The 22,030-nt window shown below is 41.7% G+C and overlaps 1 protein-coding gene across 3 annotated transcripts in view; it reads left to right on the top strand.

Moving 5' to 3' along the window:
- The window catches only part of gcm2 (glial cells missing transcription factor 2), a 129,980-nt gene that overhangs the window by 7,262 nt on the left and 100,688 nt on the right, over positions 1 to 22,030 (top strand). Inside the window, exon 1 of one of the 3 annotated variants that reach the window (XM_034182679.1) lies at positions 6,631 to 6,929. The exons of the other annotated variants lie outside the window; for them this stretch is intronic. Within the exon in view, the coding sequence (XP_034038570.1) occupies positions 6,747 to 6,929 (183 nt within the window). The 5' untranslated portion in view covers positions 6,631 to 6,746. Of the gene's footprint in view, positions 1 to 6,630; positions 6,930 to 22,030 lie in introns of those variants that run through there. 3 annotated transcript variants of the gene reach the window in all.

Below are 22,030 nucleotides of genomic sequence, written 5' to 3'. Positions count from 1 at the left end.
AAAATTTTAGAAAATTGTGGTAAGAAGGAGATTAGCCTATAATTTGAAAAAAAAACACGTTTGTCACCACATTTAAACAGTGGTATTACTTTAGCTATTTTTATTTTGAAAGGAAATTTCCCAGTCATTAATGACAAATTACAGATATACATTAAAGGCTTAACAATACAATCAATAATATTTAAAAAAAAACACACATCAAAACTGTCACTATCAGTTGATTTTTTTTCCCTTTAAGTTTATGAACTAGGTCAATAATTTATTTTTCATCTGTTCCTTTAATGGACATTGAATCCAGAACTGTTTTAATTGTTTTGCGAATACAGAGCATGTTTTAGAAGATACAAATGAATTTGCAAAATTTTTACCCACGTTAACAAAATAACCATTAAAATGATCTGCTATCGCTTTCTTTTCTTTAACAATTGTGTCAGTAAGTAAGTCCCTTCGGCTGCTCCCTTGTTTGCACTCGGGGTTGCCACAGCAAATCCAAGGTGGATCTGCATGTGAAATTGGCACAGGTTTTACACCAGATACCCTTCCTGATGCAACTCCAAAGTGACACATCACAGCACCGTCTATTCATCCTATTTATAGGAACAAAATCATAACCCTCAAGTTGGACAGTGTCCATGTGCTCATCCCTCATCCATGTCTCAGTAACCGCAAGAACAGAAAAATGTTTACTGACATTTTTTAAACAATCCTGAATTTTAAACAAGTTTGTAAAAAGACCTACCATTAAAATGTATAATGAAAAATGACCCATTTACCATGATTTTTCACATTTAATTTCCACTGTAATGTATTCCATGACATTTTCAAAAGAAAAGGACATATTATTAACAATTTCACAGTTCTGGATCAAGATTTCACTTTATATAGGTTTGAAGGATTACATCAAAACTACTTCACGGATTCTCACCAAATTTTCACCACAGATACTTGTATGTATATATATATATATATATATATATATATATATATATATATATATATATATATATATATATATATATATATATATATATATATATATATATAAATCTTAATCGCATTAACTCAATGACTTTCTGTGATTAATCATGATTAATCGCATGGTATATGTGAAACCCAAAAATGAACTCAAAAGCCGCTTAAAAGCACAGTTTTATTTGAAAATGTAAATGAACATTGCATAAATTTGAAAATGTAAATTTCAACTGAAACACACTAATGAAATCAAATATAAAACCACTGGCAGGTCATTTGTTATCCTGTTTCATATCAAAATAACAATATTTATGTCCATGACTAAATGTACTAAAACAAATACGTCACAATTGTACACATACCACAATTTGATATGTGTACAATTGTGACGTATTTGTTTTAGTATATTTAGATTTTGGTGTGATTTGGCACTTTATAAGCCGATTAAATTGAATTGAAATTGAGCATTTTATTGAGTCTTAAAGTAAATAAATATGAATTTGGTCACTGGATCCTTAAACTTTGTACATAATGAACTCTACATGGTGAATCCTTGATCTCTGGACATAAATAGGAATAAACAAAATCTGTAGTTTTTGTCTAAAGCATTTCCTTTCAGACATTATTGGCATGAATGTGTTTCCATATATCTGAGCTGAGCTCTTACAGCTGCTGTGCTTCACTTCAGGATGTAATTTGAAAAAAATACAGCATGTTTCATTTTGGGAGGAAAAAAAAACATTTTAGTCGTTGTTGTAGTTTCTTGTCTGTATTACATTTGGAAAGAGGTGTCATTTTATTTAAAGCGGCGATTCATTTTGAAGTTATTAATTCTGACCGGACTCTGTCTCAGCCGCGCAGCGTTTCGAGCTGTGTGAACAGAACGGAGGACGATTCTCGTTTCTTGACAGCAACAAGACAAGAGTCCCAGTTAGTGACTTTAATCCACACAAAAGTGACTGACGATATTTTAATGGCTTTGCGAGGGGTTAAGAAGCGTGTTCAGTGCTTGTTCAGTCTCTTTCTCTCCCGCTCTGTGCTGCTCGGGGCCCAACAGATGACAGCATAGAGGAGATCAGAGGCTACAACAGAGACATAGAAGGTCTTAAGCAGAGGCCTGCTCACCCCAAAGGATCTCAGTCTACTCGGGAGGTGGAGGCGACTCTGGCCTTTTTTGTACAGGGCGTCAGTGTTGTGAGTCCAGTCCAGTTTGTTGTTGAGGTGAACACCCAGGTATTTGAAACCAAATTTACACCACAGATTCCATACAATTTTAGGCCACTGAAGACTCAACTGAGTTTTGGAGGTGATCCAGATCTGGATTTGGATTCTGGATCAAGTTCTACTTTATACAGTCTTTGAAGGATTTGGACATTTTTAAGTCAGGACTTAAAACCTATTTTTATTGTCTTTCTTAGGACTAGCTTTTATTGTTTATCTGTTTTATTTTTTTACTTGTGTTTTTAATTATGTATTTGAATTTTTTAATTTTTACTTATTTATTTTAAAGTTTATATTGAACTGTTCTGTGTGAGGCACCCTTGAGGCAGCTTTTGTTGTGATTTGGTGCTTTATAAATTGATTATATTTAATTGAAGGATTATGTCAGAACTACTTCACAGATTTTCACCAAATTTGCACCACATATAGATATTAGGGCATGGAAGACTCCACTTAATTTGGAGGTGATTTGGATCCAGATCCGGTTTATGGATCAAGATTTCACTTATATTGTCTTTGAAGGATTACATCAAAACTACTTAACAGATTCTCACCAAATTTGTACCACACATAGATATTAGGGCATGGAAGGCTCCACTGAATTTTTGAGGTGATCCAGATCCAGCTTGGTGGAAATCAGAACTCTGTGCTTGCTCTTGTTTATTTATTTATTTGTATATTTTCCATCTGTCAGCAAGATTACATCAAAACTACTACACGGATTTTGATGACATTTTCACTACAGACAGATACAAACCCCAATTCCAGTGAAGTTGGGACGTTGTGAAAAATATCAATAAAAACAGAATACAATGATTTTCAAATCCTTTTCAAACAATATTAATTGAATACAGCACAAAGACAAGATATTTAATGTTCAAACTGATAAACTTTATTTTTTTTGTGCAAATATTTCTTCATTTTGAAATGGATGCCTGCAACATGTTTCTAAAAAGCTGGGACAGTGGTATGTTTCCCACTGTGTTACATCACCTTTCCTTCTAACAACACTCAATAAGCGTTTGGGAACTGAGGACACTAATTGTTGAAGCTTTGTAGGTGGAATTCTTTCCCATTCTTGCTTGATGTACGACTTCAGTTGTTCAACAGTCTGGGGTCTCCGTTGTCGTATTTTGCGCTTCATAATGCGCCACACATTTTCAATGAGCGACAGGTCTGGACTGCAGACAGGCCAGTCTAGTACCTGCACTCTTTTACCACGAAGCCATGCTGTTGGAACACGTGCAGAATGTGGCTTGGCATTGTCTTGCTGAAATAAGCAGGGACGTCCCTGAAAAAGACGTTGCTTGGATGACAGCATGTGTTGCTCCAAAACCTGGATGTACCTTTCAGCATTGATGGTGCCATCACAGATGTGTAAGTTGTCCATGCCATGGGCACTAACACACCCCCATACCATCACAGATGCTGGCTTTTGAACTTTGTGCTGGTAACAATCTGGATGGTCTTTTTCCTCTTTTGTCCAGAGGACAAGACGTCCCTGATTTCCAAAAACAGTTTGAAATGTGGACTCATCAGACCACAGCACACTTTTCCACTTTGCGTCTGTCCATTTCAAATGAGCTCGGGCCCAGAGAAGGCGGCGGCGTTTCTGGATGTTGTTGATGTATGACTTTCGCTTTGCATGGTAATTTTCAATTTTTCAATTTATTTTCCTTTATATAGCGCCAAATCACAACAGAGTTGCCTCAAGGCGCTTCACACAGGTAAGGTCTAACCTTACTAACCCCCAGAGTAGCAGTGTTAAGGAAAAACTCCCTCTGAGGAAGAAACCTCAAGCAGACCAGACTCAAAGGGGTGACCCTCTGCTTGGGCCATGATACAGACACAAATTACAGAACAATTCACAAAAGGAATATACAGAAAATGCTGTTGGTGCACATAACAGGAGTGTCTCCAGCACAAATACCACACCCATCTCTGGGTGGAGCTGCACCTTAAACAGAGAGAGAGAGAGAGAGAAAAAAAAAACAATCAAGCATCAGAAAAACAACAAATACAGTATAATTTGTCAGCATTAAACAACAAGAAAAACAGAAGAAATACTAAGGTGATCGCCGGCCACTAGCCCTGAGCTTCATGAAAAGATCCAGAATTTAGGAAAAGTTGAGGCCGTGACCCGCTCCGTTTCCTAATAAGATGAATTAAAAGAGTGAAAAGCGTAGAACTATACTATGCCAGTAAGCTAGCCATATGAAAGGGAAAATAAGTGCGTCTTAAGTCTGGACTTAAGTCTGGATTTGGGAATTACCTGTGTTATTGTTATCATGGAGTAGTAACCAGACCTAGCTGAAGAGAGAGCTTTTGCATATGATTTTTGATATTCCTGGTAGGCCAACTTATGCACCGTCAGGCCATATGTTTTGTAGGCCCGCTCCAGGACGCAGCCAGACCTTTTCATTGCCCTAAGCTGGTCAGTAAACCAGGGAGCTGAACGGGTGAAAGTGACAGTTCGAGTTTTAAGTGGAGCATGAAAGTCCAGGATGGAGCTGAGGCTATTGTAGTAGTCCACAAGGTTGGCAACTGATGAATGCTGGGGGGCAGAGAGTAGTTGAAGGTTGTGTCTGAAGGAGGAGGATTCAATGTTTTTGATATTCCTAAATGTTATTTGTCTTTTTGATTTAGTGAATTGGGAAAATGTGGGGATTCTGATACCGATTGCCTGGTAGTCAGAGGCACCAATGTCAAAAACCTGCAGATCTGTGATATGAATGGAGTCTGTAATTACCAAGTCCAGTGTGTGACCTTTGCTGTGTGTAGGGCCTTTAACGAGTTGTTGTAGGTTGAGACAGTCCAGAACTTGTTTGAAATTAGAGGCTTGTGAGCATGTATCTGAGTCCATGTGTATGTTGGCATCACCAATCATGAGAATATTTGAATAGGATGTGCAGAGTGAAATGAGAAACTCATGAATGTCAGAAATGAAGGATGGATGTGGTTTAGGGGGCCGATAAATGAAGGCAGTTGTGGCAGAGAATGGGTGTTTGCAGTTGAAGACAAGGCTTTCGAAAGAGCAGAAGTGTTGTGTGGGCCGCTGAAGAGGAGGTACTGCTGGCCCACCACCACCAGAGGGCGCCCTGCCTGGAGTGCGGGCTCCAGGCACCAGAGGGCGCCGCCGCCTTACGAGAGCAGTCAGGGTGACAGCTGTCACCCATTACTGGACACAGCTGACTCCACTCAGCACGGGGGTATATCATCAGGACGGCGTCTCCACCTCAGTGCCGAGATATCGCCTTAAGACTGAGGTAACGTTCTCTGCATTCATATTCTGAATAACCAGCTAAGACTTGTAAACCGTTTCACGACTGCTGACTACTAATAGCTAAATTGCTTGGATAAGTACTCACCTTCCTGCTATATATTGTCAAGAGGTGGAGGCGGCTTCTCCCCTCTCCGTTACTGGGTGCTGTCGCATCCACATCTGTGTGTTGTTGCTCTCTCCCGCCAGCAGTACCGGATCCGACGAGCGGAGGCAGTGGCCACCTGGGAATTCGGGACTTGGCGGTTCCAGTATTTCCAGGGTTCGGTGGCAGAGGAGATCTGGGTGGTTCCGGTTCGACTGAGACGGACGTCTCCTACCTTCGAGCCTGCCCACACGACACCAGCGGATTCGACCCCAAATTGTTAATTGTTGTATTCGTTGTGCTCGTTTTACAACAGTAAAGCTTGTTATTCACCTTCCTCCATTGTCCGTTCATTACGCCCCCTGTTGTGGGTCCGTGTACCTACACTTTCACAACAAGAAGGATGGGACTAGTAGAGGGGATAGCTCAATGTTGCTGCGGTATAAAACAGCAAGGCCCCCACCACGGCCAGTTGTATGGGCCTTTTCTAGGTATAAATACCCGGGGGGGGGCAGGCCTCACTGAGTGAAGAGAAAACCTCAGGCTGGTGCCAGGTCTCACTGAGGCACAAAATGTCCAACTCCTTTTCCACAATATGGTCATGGATGAGTGCTGCTTTATTTGAAAGTGACTGAATATTTAATTGTTCGAGTGTAATGAATTTTTGTGAGTCCAGTTTATTTATTGGGCGAACACTGTAATCCACTCCGGGTTTTCCTTCTCTCCCGCGTTCCCTGCACTATCAGTAGGCAGTCTGACAGCGCTTTGATGACGTCGCGACCGATGACGCAGATGATGCACGACCGGACGCGCAGCAGACCAGAGGGACGTGATGGAGCTGTCGCCGCCGTGTTTCAGAGAAATAAACCGGTGGCCCGATCCCCGGTGGTTATACCGAGGTCTGTGTGGCAAATCCGGAGGCGATGGTGGCGATGATTTGCCTTCGTGTAGGCACAGCGTTGAGCTGTCAGCCGACATGCTGTGCGCGGCAACGTTAGCACCGGTGCTAGTTGTTGTTAGCACTGTACCCGGAGGGCAGTGACCGGTGAGGGCTAAACAGGCCAACAGCGTCAGCAGAACAGACAACGTGTGAACACCCAGTAAGAAGTCGAGGTGACATGATGTTTGTGTTTGATGAGGACATTGCAGAGCCACTGGAGCAGCGGATAGCTGCAGCGTTAGCTCCACATGCCCAGACCAAGGGCCCTCAGGCTTTCTAGCCCCCTTGCGGAGACAGCTTCGGGAGATCATAAAACTGGAGAATCTCCAAAACACAGTCTCACTGCAGAACACCTGACGATGGGTCAAAGGATCCAGTTGAGTCCCCGGTTCACGGAGAGAGACCGTTCGAGCTGCGCCGGATCAGTCCAGGTAAGTAACGGGAGTCTGAAAACAGCATCAATAACACTCACAGTGTAGCGAAAGAGTGTTATTAAACTTCACTGTAGCTGGGCTGAGAGCTACAGTGAACAAAACCAGTAAGTTTGGGCGAACTTTGCAGAGAAGCGGCGAACAGTCAGCGCCAGCGTCCTCTCTCACTAATTCTAATTTCAAGAAGGCAACACTGAACGAACTCCAACATCTCACTGGGACAGGAAGCCAGTGAAGAGACGCCAAAATGAGTGTAATGTGGTCAAACTTTCTGCTTCGTGTCAAAAGTCTGGCTGCAGCATTCTGAACCAATTGGAGAGCCCTAATGCTGGACTGCGGTAAACCAGAAAATAGAACATTACAGTAGTCCAATCTAGAATGATAAACACATGGATCAGGGTCTCAGCATCAGCCATAGACAGGATGGGACAAATCTTTGCTATATTTCACAGGTGGAAGAAAGCAGTCCTCATAATATATATATATATATTTTTTTGTAATTTAAGTTTTTATTGATTTTTTAACTTAGCAAAAATACACAAAATGTACAGGATAAAAAAATGTTAATAATTAAAAAAAAAAAAATTGGCTGGCGCATGTCCCTCCCCCCTCCCGTTTCACAGTGTTACATGGGACAGGTTTATAACATCATTGAATTTTAATCTCATACATGAAGATCCTGACCTTTACCTGAAGTCCAATTACTATTTAAATGTTACCTGTAGTGTCCTGCGATTTTAAATGATTCCAAAATTTGTCCCAATCTGTGTCCTTGTCCTCTGTGTTGTCTCAGTCTGTTAAGCATAGTCTCATAAGGATGAGTGGCAGTCCTCCAGTGTCTCAAAATTATTCTTGATGCTGTTACAAGTCCAACCATGAGCACAGAGAAAGCAGCCTTGGGATGTTGGGAACTTGTGACCTGTCTCCTAGTAAGCATAGTTCTGGTGTTAAAGGCACCTCCGATCCGCACCACCTTTTCAGAATAGCAATGATTTTAGTCCAAAATGGAGAAACAGAAGAACATTCCCAAAAGCAATGTATAAACATCCCAACTTCAATTTTACATTTCCAACAAAGATTATCAGGCATAAGTCTCATGCTATGTAGCCTAGACAGAGTGTGATAGTACCTATTTAAAATTTTATACTGTATGCATTTACTTCTGGCTTCCTTAACATATTTACCATTTTTTGACATGATATCCAACCATTTGTCTTGTGAGATTTCCATGTCAAGATCCCTCTGCCATAGCATTTTGATATTTGAAGAATCACCACTTCTATCATTATTCAGCAACATGTAGAATTGAGCGGTAGTGTGACGTTCCCGTGGCAACTTAATAAAATCTAGAATGAGATTCTCACCACCCTCTTTAAATTTGGATGTCACACAATGTCTCATTTGTAGATATTTCCAAAAATTTTCCTTCCCTTCCAGTTTAAAATTGCAAACAAGTTCTGCATAGGACATGAAATGCTCATCTCTGTATAAATCTCTGATGGTATGAATGCCACAGGAATGCCACTTTCCCCAAAACGCAGGTTTCTTATCAATACAAATAGAAGGATTGTTCCAAAGTGATGCATATTTTTGAACAGAATGGGATTGTTTAATTATTTTATGTACTTTCCTTTTTGCTAAAGCTTATAGTTAGGGCTGGATCAGGTGACCATGAACCATCCCTTAGTTATGCTGCTATAGACTTAGACTGCTGGGGGGTTCCCATGATGCACTGAGTGTTTCTTTCTCTTTTTGCTCTGTATGCACCACTCTGCATTTAATCATTAGTGATTGATCTCTGCTCTCTTCCACAAAATGTCTTTTTCCTGGTTCTCTCCCTCAGCCCCAACCAGTCCCAGCAGAAGACTGCCCCTCCCTGAGCCTGGTTCTGCTGGAGGTTTCTTCCTGTTAAAAGGGAGTTTTTCCTTCCCACTGTTGCTCATAGGGGGTCGTTTTGACCGTTGGGGTTTTTCTGTAATTATTGTATGGCTTTTGCCTTACAATATAAAGCGCCTTGGGGCAACTGTTTGTTGTGATTTGGCGCTATATAAATAAAATTGATTTGATTTTGATTTGATACTTTCAGCCAAACCTGACCAGAATGTATAAGAACTGGGTTTGTGGGGTCATTTTTTTTTTTTTTTTTTTTTTGCGATAATTTATGTTTTGGCTCAAAAGGAGTGCAGATATCAGCTTCCAACTTCAACCAATCTAGTCCTCCCCCAGTCTGCTCCCAGTATTTCACTAGTTTGACCATTTCAAATGATAAGTAGTATAAATTTGGGTCGGGCAGTCCCAGGCCACCCTTCTCCCTTGGTGCATACAGTTTGGTCATTTTAATTCTGGCTTTTTTATCCTCCCATAAAAACTGTTTAAGTAAGTTTTCATACTGTTTAAAGATAGTCAGTGGTATTACAATGGGCAGCATCATTAATACGTAGTTGAACTGAGGGGATATAATCATTTTAATTATATTAATCTTACCCCAGAGTGAAATTGGGAGTTTTTCCCATTTTTCTAAATTTGTCCTAATTTTAAGCAACACTGGATCAAAGTTAAACTGAGGCATGTCCTCCATATTTTGACAAAGTTTGATTCTCAAATACTTCATTCCCTTTGGTGCTAATTTTACTACTAATTTTAGAGATATTGCGCAAATGCAAAAAAGCAGTCCTACATATTTGTTTAATATGCGCATTGAATGACATATCCTGATCAAAAATGACTCCAAGATTTCTCACAGTATTACTAGAGGTCAGGGTAATGCCATCCAGAGTAAGGATCTGGTTAGACACCATGTTTCTAAGATTTGTGGGGCCAAGTACAATAACTTCAGTTTTATCTGAGTTTAAAAGCAGGAAATTAGAGGTCATCCATGTCTTTATGTCTGTAAGACAATCCTGCAGTTTAGCTAATTGGTGTGTGTCCTCTGGCTTCATGGATAGATAAAGCTGGGTATCATCTGCGTAACAGTGAAAATTTAAGCAATGCTGTCTAATAATACTGCCTAAGGGAAGCATGTATAAAGTGAATAAAATTGGTCCTAGCACAGAACCTTGTGGAACTCCATAATTAACCTTAGTCTGTGAAGAAGATTCCCCATTTACATGAACAAGTTGTAATCTATTAGATAAATATGATTCAAACCACCGCAGCGCAGTGCCTTTAATACCTAAAAGCCTAGAAAAATAAAGCCTGTCTGATTTTGATGTATGATGGTGCCTAGAACTCATTGTAGACGTGAGGCCAGTATCTTAGTGAGAATTTTACAGTCTGTATTAGGGATGGGTATCGAGAACCGGTTCCTTTCGGGTATCGTTAAGAAATGATTCGATCCACCGACATCAATAAGCTTTGTGCTTAACGATTCTGTTATCGGTCCTTCAGAGTGGCCGTTGTTTTGGCGGGTGTTTGTCAGGAAAATGGTAATTTCTCTACATTGATTACGGACCCTGCAGTGGGTCCTTAATCAACTTTTCTGCAGTGCAGCTTTGCTTTGAACCTTGAACCAATCGAAGCAGTGGTTCGCAGATTGAAGCAATGCTTCGATCGATTGCTTCGTTTATTTCTTTCTTTCGCTTAATTTTCCCCCACTAAAACCCTAAAGAGCATACGGAACACAACAGAAAATATAATAGCAACTAACAATGAACATACATAAATAAATAAATAAATACATACATACATACAGAAATAAATGTTTCCTGTGAACACCTAGTGACTCTCACACCTCCATTTCATCCCTGTTTTATTTAAGTTTAATGACAGTTTGTTTCGGTCAAACCATATTTTCAATGTGTTAATTTCTTCAGTGATTTCCTCCAGAACTATCTGCTAAACTAGAAAACTGCTGCATCCTAGTAAGAGCAGAATACTACTGGAATGAATTTTGAATTTTTTTTTTTCTCACCTAAATGGATACTCCAGTTTATCATCTGGAATATTCCCAGATTGCATTTCAGAGCTTCTAGAATTGAAACATTTTTGGGCAGGTCGTGTTGGGGGGTAATTTTGGGTTTCAGCTTTTTTTGTTTTTCACCACTTTCATCCCTGAATATGAGTCGTGATTCACTTTTGTGCGGATTAAAGTTACTAACTGGGACTCCTGTCTCGTTGCGAGAAAGAAACGAGAATCATCCTCCGTTCTGTTCACACAGCTCCAAACGTTGTGCGGCTCTCTGACAAGTCAAGTTAGAATGATAGAATTCAGTCTGAATTAACTTCAAAGCAAAACACAGTTTTGTTTATTTTTATTTATGTCTAGAGATCAAGGATACAGGGACTAATTTCATATTTATTTACTTTAAGACTCAAGGAAATACATAGAAAACCTGTAAAGCCTACTTTTAGTACAAAATTCATGAGGTATCGATAAGGGAATCGATAAGGAATCGGATCGATAAGCAGAATCGATAATGGCATCGATATCGATAAAATCTTATTAATACCCATCCCTAGTCTGTATTCAGCAAACTAATCGGCCTATAGTTTGATGGCTCTGTATTATCCTTATCCTTCTTTGATATCTGAGATATCAATGCCTCATTAAATGTAGCAGGTATCTGTCCCCTCTCAAAGGCCTCCTTATACACTTTTTGTAACACAGGTACAAGAGTATCAGTATACATTTTATAATACTCTGCAGGGAGGCCGTCATAACCTGGCGACTTCCCCGTTTTCATTAGAGATATTGCTTTTCTAATTTCTTCTTCAGTTATTGAGCTCTCTAGCAGATCGGCGTGTTGCTGAAGCAGTTTAGGTAAAGTAAGTCTGGAGAGGAAGAGTTCAGCTTCTATTTGACTCGCAGTTCCAGAAACTGTGGATATATATAGTTTTCTATAATAATGAAATACCTTGTTTGTTTCAGAGACCGATGTGTCCAAATTGCTTCCCCTTTGAATGGCAGGGATAGCATTAGAAAAATCTTGCTTCTTAACTTGTCTTGCCAATATTTTACCAGTCTTTTCTCCCCCTTCATAGAATGTGGTTTTCAAGCGGAACAAAGAGTACGCTACTTTTTTATTGTAAATTTCATTCAATTGAAATTTCAATTCACAAGTTTCACAATAGAGCGGTTCAGTATATTGTTCAGCTAATTTAATTTCCTTAATTTTGATTTCTTTTTCCAATTCTTTGATTCTGTGTAGGCTTTCTTTTTTCTTTTTTGAGCCATGTGCTATCAGCTTCCCCCTAACATAAGCTTTTGACGCGTCCCACACACTGTCAGTATATTTTGTACTACCTGTATTTGTTTCAAAAAAGTGTTTGAGGTCATCACCTAGCGGCGCCTTAAAACACTTGTCCTGAAATAGTGAGACGTTCATTCTCCATCTAGAACCCCTCCTCTCCTCGACTTCCAGTTCCAGACAGAGTTCCACAGCTGCATGGTCAGTGAGTGCAATAGTTTTAATGGAGCAGCTTGCTATACAATTTAGTAGGGGGTTTGAAACCAAAAACATATCCAATCTCGAGAATGACTTGTGACAATGAGAGTAAAATGTATACTCTCTTTTACATGGATTAATGAGCCTCCATGCATCTGTCAAACCCATATCCTCTGTCATCATGAAAACTGCCTCTCTGCCCTTATTACTAAGTGGCACCTTATATTTACTTCGGTCAAGGCAGGGGTCCAAAACTTCATTAAAATCCCCAGCTAGTATAATTTGTCCCTCCATCTCCCCAAAATTCTATTTACATCATGGAAAAATTGGGGATCCTCCTTATTTGGTGCATAGATATTGCACAGTGTCATCATTATGCCCTCTATCAGTGCCTGAACACATATGACTCTTCCCTCTGTGTCCTTGGAGTCTTTAACCAATTTAAAGTGAATATTTCTTCTAATTAGGATCATGACTCCACTGCGAGCACTTGAATATGAGCTATGAAATATGTGACCAGCCCATCCTGTTTTAAATTTGGACTCTTCCCCTTTGTTCAAATGAGTCTCTTGTAAGAATACTATGTCTGCCTGATTTGATTTTAAATAAGCCCATACTTTACGCCTCTGTGCAGGATTTCCACTTCCATTAATATTCCAAGACATTTTAATGCATTTTCCAGTCATTGCTGGAATAAATATAATATGTAACCTGTAATCCCAGATCTATTACATACAAATCCCACCCCATAGTGTGCCACCAGCCAAAAAAGAAAAAGAGAAACCTTAATGTGAAAAAAGAACATTTCTAACATTGCAATTCTGACAACAAATTGCAAATCGTTCTGCACCATAACTTCAGAACACTGTTGTGAAAGTGTAGTGACATGGACCCACAACAGGGGGCGCAAATGAACGGTCAATAGATGAGCCAAAAAATAACAATTTAATGTTGTGAAGGTGCACAACGAACATACAGACAATCTCAGAATATGATTACAGTCAAGCCACAAAGGTGACGTGTGGGCAGGCTCGAGGATAGAAGACGTCTGTCCTGAGAAGAGCCGGAACCACACGATTTCCGCCGCCACCGAACCTGGTGAATACTGGAGCTGCCAAGTCCCGAATTCCCAGGTGATCACCGTCCCCGACTGTCGGATCTGGTACTGATGGGAGAGAACAAAGACAGTCAAGTGTGGGTGTGTGTACACCCCGTAACAACAACGGTGGGAATGCCACCTCCACCTCTCACTCAGTATTCTGCAGAGTACCGCAGTGATTCCTCAGGGGAAAAGAGTGCCGTCCAGCACTCACTCAGCTTCCACAGACAGAGGGACCGGTACTCCTGCAAACACTCACAATATACAGATTATATTGTAAAACACAAACGGCTGAGTCTATTACCTCCAAAGAAGTACGATATCTCGGCGATGAGGTGGAGATGACGTCTGGGTTTTATGGAGTGCGATGATGAAGAATGAGTGACAGCTGTCAGGAATTAATGAGTGACAGCTGTCAGGAATTAATGAGTGACAGCTGTCAGGAATTAATGAGTGACAGCTGTCACTCCCGGCTGTGTCCGTGGCGGCAGCGCCCTCTCGTGCCTGAAGCCCGAACTTCAGGCAGGGCGCCCTCTGGTGGTGGGCCAGCAGTACCTCCTCTTCTGGCGGCCCACACAACAAACACGTGAACTATAAGCAGTCAAACCTAGAACAAAACCTTATTGGGTCCGTGAAAGGTGCCGCTCTCTTCCTCCTTGGTGACCGTGGTCTGGGTCTGCTCCTCCTCCGACATATTCATCACGACATGTTGTGTGTGACACCTGGTGCATCTAATCTGTCGCTGTCATGCCGTCATCCTCATCCTTTTCGAAAAACTTTTCCGCTGCTGCCGCACAAGTGAAGCTCATATTCCTCCCCTTCCACTTCACTCTCAGCGTCACTGGGAACGCAAGTGTGTACTTCACATGATGCTGCTGCAGTTTGCTCTTCACCACAGTGAAACTCTTTTTCCTCTCCGCCAGCTCTCTGGACATGTCCGGGAACACAGACAGACGGCAGCCCTCCCTCTCAAACCCGCGCTTCTCTTTCGCGGCGGTAACCAGTTTCTCTCTGGCTGACTGTCGCAGAAAACGAACCAGTATTGGCCGCGGAGGTTTGCGCGGGTCCGGTGGGGGTCCCAATGCACGGTGCACCCGCTCCATCTCGAACTCAGGGTCAGCTGCGTTCACCCCCAGCCCCTCCACGAGCAACTTCTTAACACAACTCAAAAGCGTCCCATCCACACCAACAGTCTCTTTTAAGCCCACCACTCTCACATTATTCCTCTTGCTGTAGTTTTCAAAGGCCTGAATGTGATCCCACATTGACTCCACTAGCTTGTCTCTCTTGCTCTCTGCTGTCTGCAGCTTATCGTGCGCATCTTCGAGGCTCGATATACGTATCTCGGCCTCCACCACTCTTTTCTGCATGGCCATGACAGTGTTGGTCAAATCATCCAACTTCTGCTTTATAGATGAGACATTGGAAGCGACAGTCTGTAGAGTACTGCTTATTTTGATCACCTCAGCGAACAGGGTCCCTTCACTCTCACATTGTTGCTGTGAAGGTGCTGTGGGGGCTAGGCTAGGTAGCTCTTTAGCTTCATTCAGCGGAGCGCTGCGGGTATTCTTCCCCTTTTGCTTGGAAGCCATGGTAAATTCGAGCCGATTTTCTCAACAAAAGTGAAAACCACCGTTTCCACACATACGACACTGTAAATCACTTCGAAAATGAGCCGCACACTTTCAGTATTAGTCAAAATAAAATGTCGAAAGACGGAGAGTCCCTAGCCAGCTGCCATTGCCCACGTGACCCCCCTAGTAATATTTCTAATGTGGAGGTCAAAGGACAACGAAGGATCAAAAATTACCCCAAGGTTCCTCACTTTGTCAGTGTGATGTATGACACATGACCCTAGGCTAAGCGCTAGCTCAGGGGTGGCCAAGTTCGGTCCTCGAGAGTCACCTTCCTGACACTCTTAGTTGACCGAACTTGGCCACCCCTGCGCTAGCTGGTCAAATTGATGCCGATGTCCCACTGGACCAAGAACCATCATTTCAGTATTATCAGAGTTTAAAAGTAGGAAGTTTCTAGACATCCAGCTTAATTAATTCAGTTCTTAATTCAAGCATTTATTGTCATTGCCACAAAGAACAATGAAATTATGTCTGGAGCATCCACATGCATAATAAAAAAAGGTGCAAACCAGTGTAATAAATAGCCCCTAAATACCCCATGTAAACATTTATAACATTAGTACAGTGACATTTTTGACAGCAATATCAAAACAAGATGTTGATAAAACGCATTAAAGACGAAAAACAGTCAAATAAATAAATATAAAAACGGTGACACTGTACAGCAATGCAGAAACCAGTTCAGTACTATTGATTGGTGGATATAATCCACGGAAGGGGGGACATGGGGGGAAGGGGCAATATTATTAATGTATAGCAGATAAATGATGAACAATCACGGTTGTTCATCATATATTCGCTTCACTTATGTGAAGTTTTTAATCTAACACAGCATGTCACTGGGTCAATGCAGATACACGGACACACATTGGACCTGGTGTTGTTGCATATTTTTCGGTTGGCCATGTTATTGTTGAGGATACTGTGTTCTCTGACCATTGCCCTGTCATGTTTGACGTGTTTTTAACTTTTGGAGAGCAGCTGCCAGCTGTGCGTCATAGCCGTGCTATTAAGGCTACCACAGCGGCTGATTTTAGCTCTCTCTTTACCGCTGCAGTGTGTAGTCTTTTAAACCCTTGTCCATCTATAAACAGGAACACGGAGCACCTGATGAACTGTTTTGTTTCCACCTGCTCTGATGTGCTGGACAGCGTAGCTCCTCTTAAAATCATGCGCCCAAAGTCCAGGCAGGAGCCCTGGCTAAATGACACTACGCGTGCAGCTTGGCGTGAGTGTCGGAGGGCGGAGCAGAGGTGGAAAAAGAACCACCTGGAGGTTTTTTACCAGGTTCTTAAAGATAACTGGAGGAACTATCAATGTGTGGTTAAAGCAGAGAAAACAAAATATTTATCTGACTTAATCGCCAACAGTGTTAACAAACCCCGTGTTCTTTTTAAAACTGTGAACTCTATTTTTAATCCTAATCCTTCCACTGCATTGGAAATAACCATTGAAACCTGTGAGAGATTTCTCTCCTTTTTTAATGATAAGGTTGCTGCGATAAGGACCAATATCTTGCCCTCTTCACCTTGTGGTCCAGGGGCTAACGTATGTATGGCAGCATTTAGCCAGTTTGAGCCTGTGCCACTTGCTGTTCTTACTGGGATTGTAAGTAAACTCAAAGCCTCTACTAGTGCTACAGACCCAGTTCCTCCTCGCTTTTTTAAAGAGGTCTGGGGCACCATTGGCACCTTTGTGAGCGAGGTAATAAACAGTAGTCTGGTCTCTGGCACTGTCCCCATTTTTTGTAAAAATGCTGTTGTTGAGCCTCTGATTAAGAACCCTGGCCTTGACCCTGTGACTTTAGCAAATTATCGGCCCATTTCTAAGCTTCCTTTGGTTTCCAAGATCTTGGAGAAATGCGTGCTTGCTCAATTTCAGCCGTTTTTAGATGCACATGACATTTTAGACCCATTTCAGTCGGGTTACAAAACGTTTCACAGTACAGAGTCTGCACTTCTTAAGATTTTTAATGACCTGTTTTCAATAGCTGATGCGGGAAGCTCTGCTATTTTAGTGCTTTTAGACCTGACTGCTGCTTTTGACACACTGGACCATGCAACTCTCTTATCTCGCTTGGAAACCTGTGTGGGTGTCAGGGGGATTGCTTTGAAGTGGTTTGAGTCTTACTGGAGTGGGAGGTCCTTCTCTGTGAGGCTGGGGGACTCCTGCTCCTCTTCTGCTCCCCTGCAGTGCGGTGTCCCCCAGGGTTCTATCTTAGGCCCAATTCTTTTTGCTCTGTATCTCCTCCCACTCGGGGAGATATTTAGAAAACATGGCATGTCATACCATTTTTATGCTGATGACTGCCAAATTTACATGCCGATTGTCAAGAATAACCACTGCCCCCTGACACCCCTTCTCGACTGTCTCTGTGATGTCAAGGCTTGGTTAGCACAGAATTATTTAAAACTTAACGAGGGAAAAACTGAAATAATTCTGTTTGGCAGTTCCCGCTTTAATTTGGGACCTCTCCAAAGTTTTGTGCGTCCCAAAGTCACCAGCCTTGGTGTCACCATAGACAGCGATCTTAAATTTGATAAACAGGTTAACGCGGTTTTAAAATTGAGTTTTTTTTTTTACCTTCGTCTTTTATCAAAAGTGAAAACTTTTATCCCTTTTAATTTGTTTGAACAAGTCATGCACGCTTTTATTTCTTCTCGTTTAGACTACTGCAATGCACTTTATTCGGGGATTAGCCATAACGCACTTTCCCGACTGCAGTTAGTCCAGAATTCAGCGGCTCGACTTTTAACAGGGGCCAGAAAGCATATTACCCCAATTTTGGCTTCTCTGCACTGGCTCCCTGTATGTTTCAGAATTGATTTTAAGATACTTTTGTTTGTTTTTAAAGCTCTGAATGGACTTGCCCCGCAATATATCATCAACTGCCTCCAGGTCTACACTCCAGCATGAGCGCTGAGGTCCGAGGGCCAGTCCCAGCTCATGGTGCCTAGGACAAGACTTAAAACTCGAGGGGACAGAGCCTTCTCCGTGGTCGGTCCCAGACTCTGGAACGCTCTGCCCCTACATGTTCGATCTGCTCCCACTGTGGAGTGTTTTATGTCTCGTCTTAAGGCCCATTTTTATTCCTTGGCTTTTAACACCGCGTGACTTGTACGGTCCTTGTGTCTTATTTTATTTTTATTTTATTGAAATTTATTTTTTTATCATGGTTTTATTTATGTATTATTTTATCTTATCTATTTTATTGTTATTATTGTTATTATTGCTATTTTCCGTGTCTATGCTTTTGTTGTGCAGCACTTTGGAGACTCGGGTCTGTTTAAATGTGCTTTATAAATAAAGTGGATTGGATTGGATTGGTTGTATAACGCATGTAGTGAGGAAACCGATCCGACGCATTGCGATTATCACGGCAGTATTACGGGTGTATTATGAATGCATTGCGCACATGTTGTGCGTGCACGGCATCTGCATTGCAGTCATAAAAGAAGCGCACTCGGGTTGTCTGCATCACTATTCACACCAACAATACAGCCCCTGGAGCAAGTGCTGGACAAGTTGATTGGAGTAAACAAGCAGTGTACAGGGCGAGTGGTGACGTCAGCGGATCGCATCAGAGCGCAGCTCGTCTGAACGATTATAACAAGAAATTAAATCTGTTATAAACATAGGAATAAATATTGTAACAGCTGCAGACAAGAAAGAAAAAACACTGTTTTATCAAGCCTTGACAATGTAAACAAGTCAATTTAGACAGACGGCTCAAAATGCTTTCTGTAGCCCAGCTGCGGCTTCCTCTGTGATTCAGGAGGTGATTAGAGCCATTTTCAACAGCCAATTTGCATAATAAAATGATTAATCCACCATAAAATAATTATTTTATATAGGCAGCATCCAGCGCAGAGCGCGTGGCAGCCAGTAGAACAAAGAACGGCATCCATCTGTGAACACAGCGCATCTGATTTGCATCCGCCGCAAATCAGATGCAAAGCAGACGTAATAAAAACACTTTATTCGTGGCCAGTCTGTATGCAGTCGCTACAACTTATTTTAGTTCGTGATGTGGACATGATGGACATGCAAAATATCCGTTTTACACACTGTCCCAGTCCACTGCCAAGCCGCAAATCCCTGTCAGTTGTGGATATCAGCAGATGACGGCGAATATACAGCGCATAGATTGAGTATGTATGTGTATGTATTGACTATGTATGGAGTATGTAAGGCGGATGTCAACCGCAGCCAAAATTTTGTGCAGCTCAAAAATCCTGGCAACGGAAGAACGTGCCTCTGCAGATAATTGTGGACGTGTGCGGGTGTCGGCCGACTCATACAAGCATGTTTCACGCATATTGCGGATGTTAAGCGAATATGAGCCAATTTTGTGCGCAATCCATACGCAAATCCTCCTAAACGCCAGTGGGACAGGGCCCTAAGATCCTTTACACCATAGGTGTCAAACTGATTCCAGAAAGGGCCAAGAGGGTGCAGGTTTTCTTTGTAACCACCAACTCCACCAGGTGATTTCACCGATGAACATCACTTTGAGCAGATGGGAAGAGTTCATCAGTGAAATCACCTGCTGGAGTTGGTGGTTACAAAGAAAACCTGCACCCTCTTGGCCCTTTCTGGAATCAGTTTGACACCTATGCTTTACACAATGATGTCAGTTTTTAATGCAGTGCCGCCTGAAGGATAGGAGGTCATGGGCATTCAGTGTCAGTTTTCGGCCTTGCCGCTTACGTGTAGAAAGTTCTCCAGATTCTTTGAATGTTCTGATTATATTATGGACTGTAGATGATGGAATCCCTAAATTACTTGCAGTTGAACATTGAGAAACATCGTTCTTAAACTGTTGAACTATTTTTTCTTGCAGTTGTTCACAAAGTGGTGATCCTCACCCCATTTTTGCTTGTGAACGGCTGAGCCTTTTGGGGATCCTCCTTTTATACCCAATCATGACATTCACCTGTGGAATGTTCCAAACAGGTGTTCTTTGAGCATTCATCAACTTTCCCAGTCTTTTGTTGCCCTGTCTCAACTTTTTTGAAACGTGTTTCAGGCATCCATTTCAGAATGAGTAAATATTTGCACAAAACAATAAAGTTTATCACTTTGAACATTAAATATCTTGTCTTTGTGGTGTATTCAATTGAATATTGGTTGAAGAGGATTTGCAAATCATTGTATTCTGTTTTTATTACATTTTACACAATGTCTCAACTTCACTGGAATTGGGGTTGTATGTTTTTATCTGTGACAATGTTTGTATTTTAGTGCTGTCTTTTTGTGCTGGTGAGCCGAAGACAATTTTCCACCTCGGTGGACAATAAAGAATTATTCTGTTCTATTCTAGATTGGACTACTGCAATGTTCTATTTTCCAGCATTAGGGATCTCCAAATTGTTCAAGATGCTGCTGCCAGATTTTTGAGAGGAAGCTGAAAGTTTGACCACATTACACCCATTTTGGCGTCTCTTCACTGGCTTCCTGTCCCAGTGAGATCAGATTTTAAGGTTCTGCTACGAGCCTATGAAATTGTTCAATGGACTGGCACCTCCCAACTTAGCTGACCTAATTAAACTCTACATACTGGCCCGGGGTCTGTGTTCTCAGGGTGCAGGACTACTTTGTGTCCCTAGGGTGAATAAGAAGTCTGTGGGTCACAGAGCTTTCTCTTATCGTGCCCCTGTTCTGTGGAATGATCTCCCTGCATCAATAAAACAGTCAGATTCTGTGGAGACTTTCAAGTCCAGACTTAAGATGCACTTATTTTCCCTTTCGTATGGCTAGCATACTGGCATAGTATACTTCTACGCTTTTTACTCTTTTAATTCATTTTATTAGTAAACGGAGCGTGCCGTGGCCTCAACTTTATCTAAAGTCTGGATCTTTTAGTGAAGTTTAGGGCTAGTGGCCAGTGATAACCTTAGTATTTCTTCTGTTTGCCTTGTTGCTTAATGCTGACAAATTATACTGTATTTGTTGCCTTTCTGATTGTCTGTTTGAGGTGCAGCTCCATCTAGAGTCGGCTGTGGTGTCTGTTTCTGTAACCCTCCTGTCCTGTGCACCGGCAACATTTCCTGTATGTTCATTTTGTGAATTGTTTTGTAATTTGTGTCTCTAGCATGGCTCAAGCAGAGGGTCACCCCTTTTGAATCTGGTCTGCTTGAGCTTTCTTCCTCAGAGGGAGTTTTTCCTTACCACTGTTGCTCTGGGGGTTGGTAAGGTTAGACCTTACTTGTGTGAAGCGCCTTGAGGCAACTTTGTTGTGATTTGGCCCTGTATAAATGAAATAAATAAAATGTCTCCTGTGGAATCCCAGCCTGTTCTTCTTTGGAAAATATTTCAAGCTCCTCCAGCTTTGATGGTCTTCTGGCACGGACACTGGTCTTCAGTTCACCTCACTGATTTTTAGTGGGATTCAAGACAGAGCTTTGTGCAGCTCAGTCAGTAACATTCACTTTGGTCTTCTGGAGATAGTTCTTCACTAGGAGCCATGCATGTTTTGGTTCATTATTATGTTGGAAGACAAGGTCACCACCCAGACCCAGTTTTGCTGCTGACTGCTTGAGGCAGTCTTTCTAAATCTTCACATATCCTTCTTTCTTCATGTTTCCTCCCACCTTAAAGAAATTCCCAGTTCCAGATCCACAGAAGCATCACCACAGCATACAGTAATACTTCCACTGCTGTGTTTCATTGTGGGCACAGTGTTCTTTGGGTTTCTTTCTCCAAACAGAAGCAGTTTCTCCATGGCCAAAGAGCTCTAGTTTAAAAAATGTACTTACTTAGGGCCCCTTCACACATAGTATGCAAAACGTGTAAAATCGTAACTGCCTCCAACGTCTTGTACACCTGTTGCTACAACTATTTGCACACGCCAGTGGCTGAAAGGCAGCGTGTGCGAGCCCATTTGATCCCTCTTGCAGTAGGTGTCAGCCAATTTCCAGCTGATACACACAAACATCTAACACCGCTTGCTTGGCACTTAGAAAATGTGTGGCCATTTGC

The sequence above is a fragment of the Thalassophryne amazonica genome, chromosome 1, assembly GCF_902500255.1.
Source record: "Thalassophryne amazonica chromosome 1, fThaAma1.1, whole genome shotgun sequence".
Classification (NCBI taxonomy): Eukaryota; Metazoa; Chordata; class Actinopteri; order Batrachoidiformes; family Batrachoididae; genus Thalassophryne; species Thalassophryne amazonica.
The sequence above is the reverse complement of the archived record's forward strand: the minus strand, read 5'-3'. Positions and strand labels throughout refer to the sequence as shown.